This window comes from Vitis vinifera, chromosome 12, assembly GCF_030704535.1.
Source record: "Vitis vinifera cultivar Pinot Noir 40024 chromosome 12, ASM3070453v1".
In the NCBI taxonomy this organism is placed as follows: Eukaryota; Viridiplantae; Streptophyta; class Magnoliopsida; order Vitales; family Vitaceae; genus Vitis; species Vitis vinifera.
Genome location: NC_081816.1, coordinates 15257702 through 15269595, shown reverse-complemented (window position 1 = coordinate 15269595; position 11894 = coordinate 15257702). Strand labels below are relative to the sequence as shown.

The following is an 11894-nucleotide window of genomic DNA, read 5'->3' as shown; positions in this document are numbered from 1 at the left end:
ACTAAACATTGCATTAGACAACTAGACTAGCCTTATTTTCCTTGCACACGGCAAATAAATGGAAAATCAATTAGGAATAAAGCAGTTCATGGCAGTAAGTAATCAACCAAACCAATTGGGAAATGTCAAATCTTCCAATTACTTAGCAACTAACCAACTATTGAACCCCAGCCTCCATGCAATGTTCTGTCTCAACTCAATATCATTTATACATAGATTCTCAACTCTTATTTTTCATTGAATAATCATTTCCATAAATAAACAGAAAAATCATATCATCAACCAGGAAAAGAAAAGGGCAACCGATCAATAATTTTAAAAGAGTAATAATTCTTCTAATTTGAATTTTCCAATGAGGATATAGAGAGATCAAAGCACATGGTGTTTCAAAATAAACAGTAGTAGAGAAGGAATATCAACACCCAAAACCAATAGGTCCTCTCCACCTCACAATCAGAATAAATACGATGAAAAACAGAATTAAATTCACTCAGCACTCTACAAGGGATACATCCCCAAGAACAGTGGCTTATGCAATAAAATCTAAGGAAGATGCAGAGTTTTACACAAACACAGCAAATGCACATAAAATGAATCATAGACAAACATTTAGAAGAAATATCTGCTACCTTGATATATCAAAATATAACTATAAAAACCTGATTTTCATATATAGCAAACAAACTACACAAAAAGCTATGAACTGCCCAGCAGATCAACTATACAACTCGCATTACCTTCAACCAAAATCGCATCATTTCGAAACCAAAAGAACTTCGGGTTTCTTAGCCTTGCTAGGTGTATTAGAGTTTGAAGCTGCATTTGCTGCAGCTGCTGCCTTGGCAGCCTCTCGTGCTCTCTTGTCGAGCTGAATAAGGCTACGTGTGGCCAAGATTGCCTGCGGCACCAAATCGTGGGAAGCCCTGGCATACAAACACCTCACTGCCACTGATGCGGCGTCCTTGACATCTTGAGAATTCAGAGGAGCTAACAGACAGTGACCGATAATTCGCAATGTGGGCTGCAAAAGCTCCCAAGGCAGCGGAATTCTCACTCCCTTGAAACCTGAATTGGAACGATTCTCCACAATTCCCAATTTCCCCACCTCCTCCACACACCTTTCTATCTCATCTCCCTCATCCAAAACCCTAACCTCCGAAAACCCATCAATCTCCGCATTTTCATTAACATCAAACTCAGCCTTGCAAGGGCAATTCTGCCCGGCCCACGCTGCCGCGAACTGGCACAGATCAAGCTTCGACCAGCTCGGCATCTGCGAGATCTGCTTGTAGTAACAATCCAGCGCCACTCCCACGATGCAGGCCCGCTTCGTCGACTTGACCTCGATCTGCGGCTCCAGCGGCGGAGATACCAACCCTACGGACTGCCGTGCCGGAGCCACAGAAGTCGGCTTACTCCGAGGCGTGTGATATAGCGAGGGCTGAGAAAGATCAGGAATCGAGATCGACACTGGCTTCCCAGCGCGAGCCTTCAATTCGGAAGCGTAGAAAGCGAGCAGGACCGCCTCAAACCCGGCGAGGGAATCGGCGGTGGCAACGCGGGAGAGGTAGATGCCGGAGAGGAGGGGAACAAAAGAGAGGACAACGAGGCGGAGATCGGGGTCGGAGGATTGGAAGGTTTCGTAGAGCCACTGGCAGAGGGGATCGGAGCCGGAGCCAGAGCGGGGGCAGGAGAGGGAGGAGGAAAGGGCATCGTAAGCGTCAGGGGATTGGAGGAGGGAGCGGGCGGGGCGGTCAGAGTCAGCGAGGGAGGAGAGGGAGAGGGAGAGGGATGGAGAAGGGAGGATGGTGGAGAGAACGTGGATGCGAGAGCGGGCTTTGGAGATGGACTCCCACCATGAGTGCATGGGGTCTTGGTCGTTGGGGTTGGAGTTCGCATTTGGGTCAACGGAGGAGGAAGAAGACGGTGACCCTGATGCCTGCTTCACCTGGAACTCCATGCCCGCCTCTGCTCAATTCTGCCCGCTTCACGACAACGTTGCCGGTAGCGATGATGGCTCCGTCTCTTCTCTGCAGACAACACTTTGAGTGTCTCTCAAGGCCTCTTGAACGGTAGCTTCCACTCCTTCCCCAACTACTTTTCGGGGCTTTCCGGCTTTCCTCCAGCGTTGTTTTGAGATATTTTCAAAATTAATAATAATAATTTCAAAATCAATGTAATTGTTATAAATGGGCGTAGATATTAGTTTGATGTTACATATTATTATCATACACCTATAAATACCAGTAATGCTATTGGAAATTCATAATTTCGTAATTTTCTTCCTCTAAATCCCTTTTTCTTTATTCTTCTCTTTAATATTTCTTCTACTTCTACTCTTAAAGGCTATGTTGGATTCGCGAAAAATATGAAGAAAAAAAAAATAGAACGAAAAAAATGAAAGAAAATAAAAAATCATTTGATTTTCTATTACAACAAGTTGTCGACTCCAATAATTTGGTGGGTTTCAATAAGTTTAAGTTCGCATTTCATTTATTTTCACTCTCATATAAAAATTAAATAATTTAAAAATAAAGAATTTTCTAACTAATTTTAATTATATTTTATTTTATTTCTTATTTTTATGATAAAATCAAATATGAAATTTTTATTTTTCTTAATATTTAAGATTTTTTTTCTCATTTCTCAGTACTTTCATGGATCCAAAGGTAAATGTCTAGTTTTTAATTGTTCTAAAAAATGGATTTTTCTGTTTTTAACAATAGAAAAAATGAAAATATGTGTGGTAACAAAAAAATATAAAAAAAAAATTGCTCTTAAAAACAAAAAAAAAATATTTTTTGAGAATATATTTTAATTATTTTCACTTGTTCTTAGGAATCTTTTTAAAAATAATTAAACAAATATGAAGAACAATTAAAAATAAAGCATTATATATGAAATTTATTTTTAATAAATATTTAAAAATATAAAAAATAAATTTAAAAAATCTCAAATTCTCAAATATACTTTTGTCCCAAAAATAGAAAAGAAATCATTTTTAAATTGACCCTAAGTGACTTGTATTGTTGAAGAGGTGTCTTTGAGAGAATACATACCGAGCTCTTACTTTTTAGTTTATTGGGTGGGAATAGGCAGGTGAAGTTGACAAATTCGCCAATGTTAGGTTTGGTTTCATAAGTAATAAGGAAAGAAAAGTAAAATATTAAAATAATGATTTTCATAATTAAAATTAGTTAGAAATTTATATATTTTTAAATTATTTAATTTTTATATAGAAGATGAAAAATAAATAAAGTGAGTTTGAAATAGTATATAAAATACTTTATTGATTTTAAATTTATTTTTCATTTTCTTTACTTTTTTTTCCTATTTTATTTCCTATGTATTTTCTCTCATATTTTCATAAAACCAAACATAACCTTAACTTTGGAGAATGATCCATTTTTCATTAACAATGTGAGACAAAATCCTTCCACCCTTGAAAATCTCCTTCGACATCCTCCAAATGCACTCCAGGTTCCATCGAGTAAGAAATACTCTCACTAGACCATGAATATCAATAATTATCAATGTTTTCAGAACCGGATCGATCATCGAATCGGAAAAGTTACGGGTTCATGGTTTATTGGTCGGACTGACGGTCGAACCAGTCATCATTAATATATATTTTATATATTATTAAAAATAAAAATGAATAAATAAATAAAAATAATAAAATCTATCAAATTTTGATATTATCTATTATGTTTGTTGAATTTTTTCACAAAATTTTTTACCTATAGTTGTCAATCAACCCAATATTTTCAATAATTTCAACAAATTAAAATTTCAATATGCAATAAATAAAACAAAAATAAAAAATTAAATATCAAACTATCACTACAATTATAATCAATAAAAAATATAAAAAAAATTAAATATAAAACATCAAAATTAAATTTAAAAAAACTAAAATGGAAAGCTCTTTGGGAGGTTCCAGACTTCTGATCGTGGGAGGGGAGGGGAGGAAAGGGGGAGGAGGGAGGGAGAGAGGGGGCAAAATTAAATTTTAAAAAACTAAAATGGATGGGGGGTTCCAGACTTCCAGTCGTCGAGGAGGGAAGGGAGAGAGGGGGAGCTTCTCCAATGCGCCGTCGGGGGTGGGGAGGTGATGGGGCTTTGCAGGAGGGGAGGCGGTGTTAGGTGCTGCCAACTAGACGACGGGATTTGCAACGTTTTTGGGGCGAGGTTCCCAGTGTCAGGGGTTCTACCGGCCGGATGACGCTCCAAGCGACAGTGAAGGTGCCGAACGACGCTCCAGGCAACAATGGGGGTACCAGCCACACATGAAAGGAGGAAGGAAAATGAACTACTGGGTCTGGAGGGAACAGCCTGGTTTGTCAGTCGGACAGCTGGTTCAAATGGTCTGATTCCGCTTTTCGGTCTAATTGACTGGACCGGACTGGAACCGTGACCAACCAACGGTCCGATCGGTCCTGTCCGATTTTTAAAACCATGATAATTAAATAGGGGCCTCATGGACGTTCCATTAATAACTTCATGAAATGAAGTCTTTTATGTTAGGTTGAAAATATTATAAGTAAAAAAAATTATTCAGAATTTTTTTTTTTTTGTGTGTTTGATTTTATGATGAAAAAATATAGAAGAAAATTAAATGTAATTAAAATTAATTAAAAATTTATATATTTAAAAATTGTTTGACCTTCATATATAAAAATTAAAATAAGTGAAATGGATTTGGAGCCGCAAAAAATATTAATTTATTAATTTTAAATATATTTTTATATTTTTCTATCTCTTATACCTTCCCTCAAATGTTTTCGAAGTATCAAACACATGCTCATGACTGCATACACCCTTGTTGCATTCATCTCTTCCTAATTTTGTTTGTCATGATGTATGCATGAAGGTATAAATGTGTAACTGTAGACCCCCCCAGGAGCTTGAGCTTTTTTCTTATTATTATTTTTTGTTGTTTTTCTGACTGCCTCTCAAGTGGGCTGCTCTGGGGCAGCTAGAGAGGATGGGGGTAGCCACCAGATGGGACGTGTAGCAGCAAGCAGGATGGCTTGCTGAGGAAGACACAAAACAGGGGAAAAATGAGGAGCTGAGAGAAAGAAAGGGGAGGAGATTTTCAGAGACGGGTAAGAGGAGTAGAGGAAGAATCGTTCAGCTTTCCCTCCACCGACCAAGCTGGCAGCAGACGCACCCCGAGACTACTAGTGGATTCTTCCCCAACACTAGCATGGTTCTCCTTGACCCGCTCCGGCCAGGTGGACAGCCATGCCGGTCGTCATCGACGGTGGCAGCGTCTTCTGGATGCCGCCGGGTTGCTGCTGTTGCTCCCCTCTCCATGGTGCCGCCGGTGGTGGGAAGTTTCCTCTGAGGATGATACCCCGGTGGAGAGGCAAGTTGGTGATGAAGATGGAGCCTTGGGCTTGCCCATGAAGACTTTGGTTTTGGGCTTAAGTTGAGGCACCCGGCCCAAGTTGATGTTGAAGATGGAGCCTTGGGCTTGCCCATTGATGTCATTGGACTTGGTCTTAAGTTGGAGCCCAGGCCCATTTGCATTGATGAAAGCCTTATGCCAATTCCCCTTATTAAAGTGGCACATGCCCACTTCAAGTTAGCCCATTAGGTTGCCCAATTCCTAAATAATCCTTTTAAAAAAAAACCTCTAATATCCATAATTAATTAATTCAATCATTCTCGTTTATTTGTCATCTCATTTTTACCAATTTAGTTAACTCAACCTAAAGGCAATTAAAAGACAAAGTATTAAGGTTGAATATCCTTTTCAAAATTTAAAATAACCTATACCTCATCTTCCCTCCTCTAGTTATGTCTAATCACCATATATGAAAATTCTTGTATAAAATTCACTTATGTTGGTCTCGATAAATTTGCTACATCCTAAACTTTACATTCTATTTTCAAAACAAGGGTCCTTAAGTAATTTTTCAAAAAATCCTATGTTTTAATTTAATTCTTCAAAATATTTGTTTAAATCTCATTTTCATCCATCCGAATTATCTATCTAGCTATTTAAAGTCTAAATCTTTCAAGGAAATCATGTCTTAATTTAAATTCTTCAATAATTCGCCTAAATCTTATTTTCATCAATTAGAATCATTATCCTATATTTACCTAATTATTCAAAGTCTAATCCTTCAAAAATCCCATGTCTAAATCTAATCTTTCAATAACCCGTTTAAATCTCATTTTCATCAATTAAGAATTATCATCATGTATTTATCTAGTTATTTAAAGTCTAATCCTTTAAAAATCCTAAGTTTTAATTTAATTCTTCAAATACTTGTTTAAATCTTATTTTCATAAATCGAATCATCATCTCGTATTATTAGTTGTTCGAATTATAATCCATTAAAAAAAATCCCATGCTGTAATTTAATTCTTCAAATACTCGTTTAAATCTTATGCCCATCAATGGGAATTATTATCTTATACATTCATTTATTTATCTAGCCTAATCCTTCAAAAATCCCATGTTTTTAATTTAATTCTTCAAATACTTGTTTAAATTATATTTTCATAAATCGAATTATTATCCCATGTTTATTTAGTTATTCAAAGTCTAATCCTTCAAAAATCTCCTGTCTTAATTTAGTTTCTCAGTAATTCGTTTAAATCTTATTTTCATCAATTAGGATTATTATCTCATATTCGTCTATTTATTTAAAACCTAGTTCTTCAAAAATCTCTTGTCTTAACTCAATTTTTCAATCCTAAAAATTCTACAGTTCGTCTAAATTTTATCCTCATCAATTAGAATCATTATTCCATGTCTATTCAAAGTCCAATCTTCTGAAAACCCCATGCCTTAGTTAAAACTTCAATCCCAAAAATTCTACTATCCATTTTTATTCGCCTAAATATTATTCTCGTTAATTAGTATTATAATCTCATACCTACCTATCTATTCAAAGTCATATCCTTTAAAAATCCAACGCCCTAATTCAAATTCTCAATTAGAAAAATTCCACTATTCTCTTTTTTTTATTCGTTTAAACATTATTTTTGTTAATTAGTATCATTATTCCATGTTTATTTACTTGTTTATTTCAATCATTAAAATTCAATTCTTCAAAACCGGATTTCCAAATTTAACCTTGAGACTCAAAAATTCCACCATTCACTTTTATTCATTCAAATATCATCTTCGTTATCATTGTTATAAATTCCACGTTTGCTTATTTCTTTCTTTTAAAAATTCCAGTAATTAGAGTCCAATTATTCAAAGATCCGACCTCAAAACTTAATTTTCAAAATCTCACTATTCACTTTCATCCGTTCAAATATCACTTTCGTCAAAATCCGATTTTCCAAATTTAATTTTTAATCTCACAGACCCTACTATTCACTATTCATCCGTCCAAATATCGTTTTGATTAATTAATAACATTATTCCATATTTACCCATTTATTTCTCTTAAAAATCTCAATCATTAAAGTCTAATTCTTCAAAATTCCAATTTCTAAATTTAGCTATCTAAAACTCCAAGTGTCCTATCTCCGAACCTAATTTTCAGTTCCTAATGTTCCGATTATCGTATTTACCCATTTACCCATTTGTTATCATCATTATTTCTATTACCATTTTATTTGTTCATTTATAAAAAGCCCGCCTTCAAATGATTTTCGAGATTTCCAATTTTCATAAATCAACTTTCATAATTTCTACTTCTCAAATGACTTACGATTCTGATCTCTTTCAAAATTCAACTCTCATAATCCCAATTTTCGTAACTTAATCTTTTTTTAAGATCCCGAACCCTCAAATCATTTTCAAAATTCCAACCTCTTTCAAACTCGATTTCTAAAATTCACATTCTCGCATTCAACCTCTAAGAGTTTGATCTTCAAATAAACTCTAAAACTCCAACTTTCTAGTGATCTTTGAGATTCCATTTTTTCAATTAAATTTCAAAAGTCTAATTTTCTCTCAAATAGTTTTAATTCCGCTCTGGTTTTCAAATGATCTTCTGCTCCTCTGGACTTTAATAAGCAATAACGAATTTTCCGTAATTCCGAATAATGGAATTTATGGGATTAATTCATGAAATATAAATCGGGCTTTGGTGGGGGCCCCACATACACGTTTTTATGATTGATTGATTAATTAGTTTATTTGATGGTCGCACATGATTGAGTTATTTTGTTCTATGACATGCATGATATTATTTCTTAATTGTGTGCTAACCCCCTTTCTTGATAGCGCATTGATCGTTTGATGCCAAGGTATGCTCCGCTCCCACTTCGATCGTTCTTATTGAGTATTTTGATTTTCACATGAGCATGGTCATTCTAGGTATTCATTGATTTATTCATCGATTGCCATGATTGCTTCATTTTATTAGTAGAGACCCGTTTTTAGGGATTTAGAGGGGTGCTACGGTCTCTATCGTACCTTCCCAATAAGTAACCTGACCCCCGAACCCGATCCGGTTTTTCACAGACCACCTTTTCCGAAACAAGAAGTCACACTTAGGGTTTTCTTTCTTATTTTATTTACCCTTTTAAAAATAAAACAAAAATAAGTGGCGACTCCAAGTCATTTTCAAATAATCAATAAAAAATCAATTTTTCAAATAAAAATTGAGTTCGTCATCGAGTGGGAAACGCATGAGCTGAAATGCGGAGTCCACAGTAACATTTAGTTGTCACCCATTCTTCACGGAAAAGAAGTGGGGTATAGCAAAACCTCAATAAATAAATATTCTATAAATTAATAATTTCATTTAAACAATAAAATTTCATGATCCTGGGCTACTAAATTAATAACCTCATTCAATACATAAAAAAATAATATATTTAAAAATCCATAAGATCTCAATGAAATATAAATTAATAATTAAAGAAGTACATAAAAAAAATATCAAACAAAAATTCATAATATAGTGCAAATGACTTTTTATAATTTTTATTTTCTTAATTCAACTCTTTTCAAAACCATCACATCATTGAAACATTTTGAGTCCATTTTATTATGTTTTTTAAGACTTGTTTTTAAAAAACCGTTTTTAAGTTAAAGAATAAAAAATAATATTTTAAAACAAGTTTCAAAAAATATGGATAAATTGATTCATATTTTTCTTTTATTTTTAAAAATAAGTGAAAATAACTCCTACTCATCCTATCAAAAAAATTTTTTATTTCATTTTATTTTTAAAAGTTGTTTCCAAAAAACAATGACCAAGCAATATTAGAAAATTTTAAAAATAGTGTTTTGTTTTTAAAAATAGAAAACTGTTTTTAAATCATATAACTTGATGAAAAATAAGATTTCTAAATTATACCTTCTAAAATGCTCAAGAATTCTGACAAGTTGTTTCACTAAAAGAACCATTCTTTTTTTTTTTTTTTTTTCTTTTCACATTGTAAGAGTTTGACATTCGTTTTCACATAGAAAATAAAACTTTTAAAAGAAAAGGAGTTTTGTTTCTCCAAAAAGAAAAATTATATATATTTTTTTTTGTTTTCCAAGAGAAAAAAAAAACATATTTTTCTCTTTTTAGTTTTAGAGTTGTTCGTAGAGTGATTTTTTTTTTTGTTTATTTAAATTAATAGTATTAATTTCTTGGTAGTTTTAAAACCCTTATAAACTACTACCCCATTTTCTCACATTTATTGGGTTGGATGGGCTTAACCCAATTGGACACACCCAAACTCAACTCCAACACGACCAAATAAGCTCCTTTGTCTTACAATATTAAGTTTTGACATCACATCTTTTCCTTTTATGAGTCTTATATTTTTTATTTTTAATTAATAATCATCTATTCTTTTTAAATATTTTTAGGCTTCTATATATTAACTTTTTACCACATTTATCATTTTTAGATTTATAAGTTATGTATGTACCATAAAAATATAATATTTCTTCTAAATTAATAAATATTCATCTATTGATAAATTTAATAACCTTACTAAAATAATAATTTTTTAAATCAGAAAATTATTATTTTAAAGGGGTTTTACTATATTTTATAAATAGAATAAAAAAAAATCACCAATATTAATAAAATATTTCTATAATTGTTTTTCTTTAAAAAAAAGAAAAAAGAAAATTTTCATATACAAATGAAAAAATAATTATCCTATGTAGAAAAATAATACCCTTGAAAAAAAGAGTTTGAATAGAATTTTTAATAAATGGAATTTTAAAAATAATTCGCACCTAATTTCTGTACAATAGTTTTCATGGGAAATTGACATATCAAAACAAGATAAATACTTATATTAAATAGTAAGAAACGGTCAACACAAGCGGGGATAGCTCAGTTGGGAGAGCGTCAGACTGAAGATCTGAAGGTCGCGTGTTCGATCCACGCTCACCGCATGTCATGCAAATTTTTGTTTCGTTTTTATTTTTCCTTCCCCAGATATTTTCCTTTTTCATTCAAGCTGACCACTTTATTCTATTTTCCACTTTTTCAAATTTGTTTCAATTTGATTATCAAAATTTTCAATAGAGTCATGACCAAATTATTTTAACATCCATCAACAAATAATATTTTTATTGGAAACTTTAGTAGATCAAAATAACCCTTGATTATTACATAGAATCTTGAAACTAGATACAAGAAAAATGCAAACCTTATAAATAAAATTAATATTTTTTTAACATAAAAATACATACCTACATATCTCATTATTTGTTTTATAAATCAGTTTTATCTTCACCCATTTAAAAATATTTAAAAATACATATTTTTTTTATTACTCAAATAATTATTTCCTAAAATGACCATTTTATTTATTATGTTAATAACACCAATTAATAATTTTTTTTACCGTGAGAATTGATATGAGATTAATTAAATAAGAAATTTTAAAAATTAAAAATATAATTAAAAATAAAAAGAAAATGTTAAAGCTAAAAATATAAAAATAAAATATTAACTTTTGCTTAGTTAAAGCATTATGATTGAAAATATAAATATTACTAAAGAGTTGGAAATAAAATAGGAGTAAATATTTTATTTTTTATTTTTTAAGTTTTTTTTTGTTTTTAATTGTATATTTAATTTTTAAAATTTCTTATTTTATTATTAATGTCAATTAACAAAATGTTTATTCATTTTTATTAAAATAAATGAGAAGAAGATGGAATTTATATAATACACAATATAAAATCATTATATGGATTAGAAAGATTTTATTTATCATATGAAGTTATTGGAGAATTTTCCTTTGTATCTCGTGTTATATAATAAAAAAATTATAATTTATTTATTTTTAAAACACTTTTATCAAATTAAAATGTGTGGACCCCGCATTTCGGCTCAATGCTCGAACGCGTTTCCCACTCGATGGCGAGCTCGATTTATATTTGAAAATTTGATTTTATTCATCGTTTGAAAAATGACTTGGAGTCGCCACTTATTTTTGTTTTATTTTTAAAGGGTAAACAAAATAAGAAAGAAAAACCCTAAGTGTGACTCCTGATTTTTGGAAAAAGTGGTCTGTGAAAACCGGATCGGGTTCGGGGGTCAGGTTACTTATCGGGAAGGTACGGTAAAGACCGTAGCACCCCTCTAAGTCCCTAAGTCGGGTCTCTACTAATAAAATGAAGCTGACATGGCAATCAATGAGAAAATCAATGAATACTCGAATCAATCATGCACATATGAGAGTCAGAAAATGCATATAGACTAACCAGAGTAGGAATGAGTGTGTACCTGAGCAGCGAGCTACTATGCGCTATCAAGAAAATGAGATTAGTACAAAACAATGATCATAAGATATAGCATACATGTCACTAAATCGAGCACAAAAGTCATCACATGTCACAATTCATTCAAATTGATTTTTTTTTATTTTAAAGAAAATTCTTTGATGTAGGGCCCCCACCAAAGCCCGTTTATTTTTGCATGAATTAATTCCATAAATTCCATTATTCGGAATTA

The 11894-nt window shown here is 32.3% G+C and overlaps 1 protein-coding gene and 1 non-coding gene across 2 annotated transcripts; one reads left to right on the top strand and one right to left on the bottom strand.

The window, feature by feature from the left end:
- Positions 1 to 512: 512 nt before the first annotated feature.
- Positions 513 to 2278, bottom strand: LOC100257164 (uncharacterized). Its single transcript, XM_010659302.3, has one exon. It carries the CDS (start codon positions 1958 to 1960, stop codon positions 755 to 757), a length of 1206 nt encoding a protein of 401 aa, XP_010657604.1. The 5' UTR covers positions 1961 to 2278; the 3' UTR covers positions 513 to 754.
- Positions 2279 to 10251: 7973 nt separating this feature from the next.
- Positions 10252 to 10324, top strand: TRNAF-GAA (transfer RNA phenylalanine (anticodon GAA)). Its single transcript has one exon. It is a non-coding gene; the product is annotated as a tRNA-Phe (tRNA).
- Positions 10325 to 11894: the final 1570 nt, after the last annotated feature.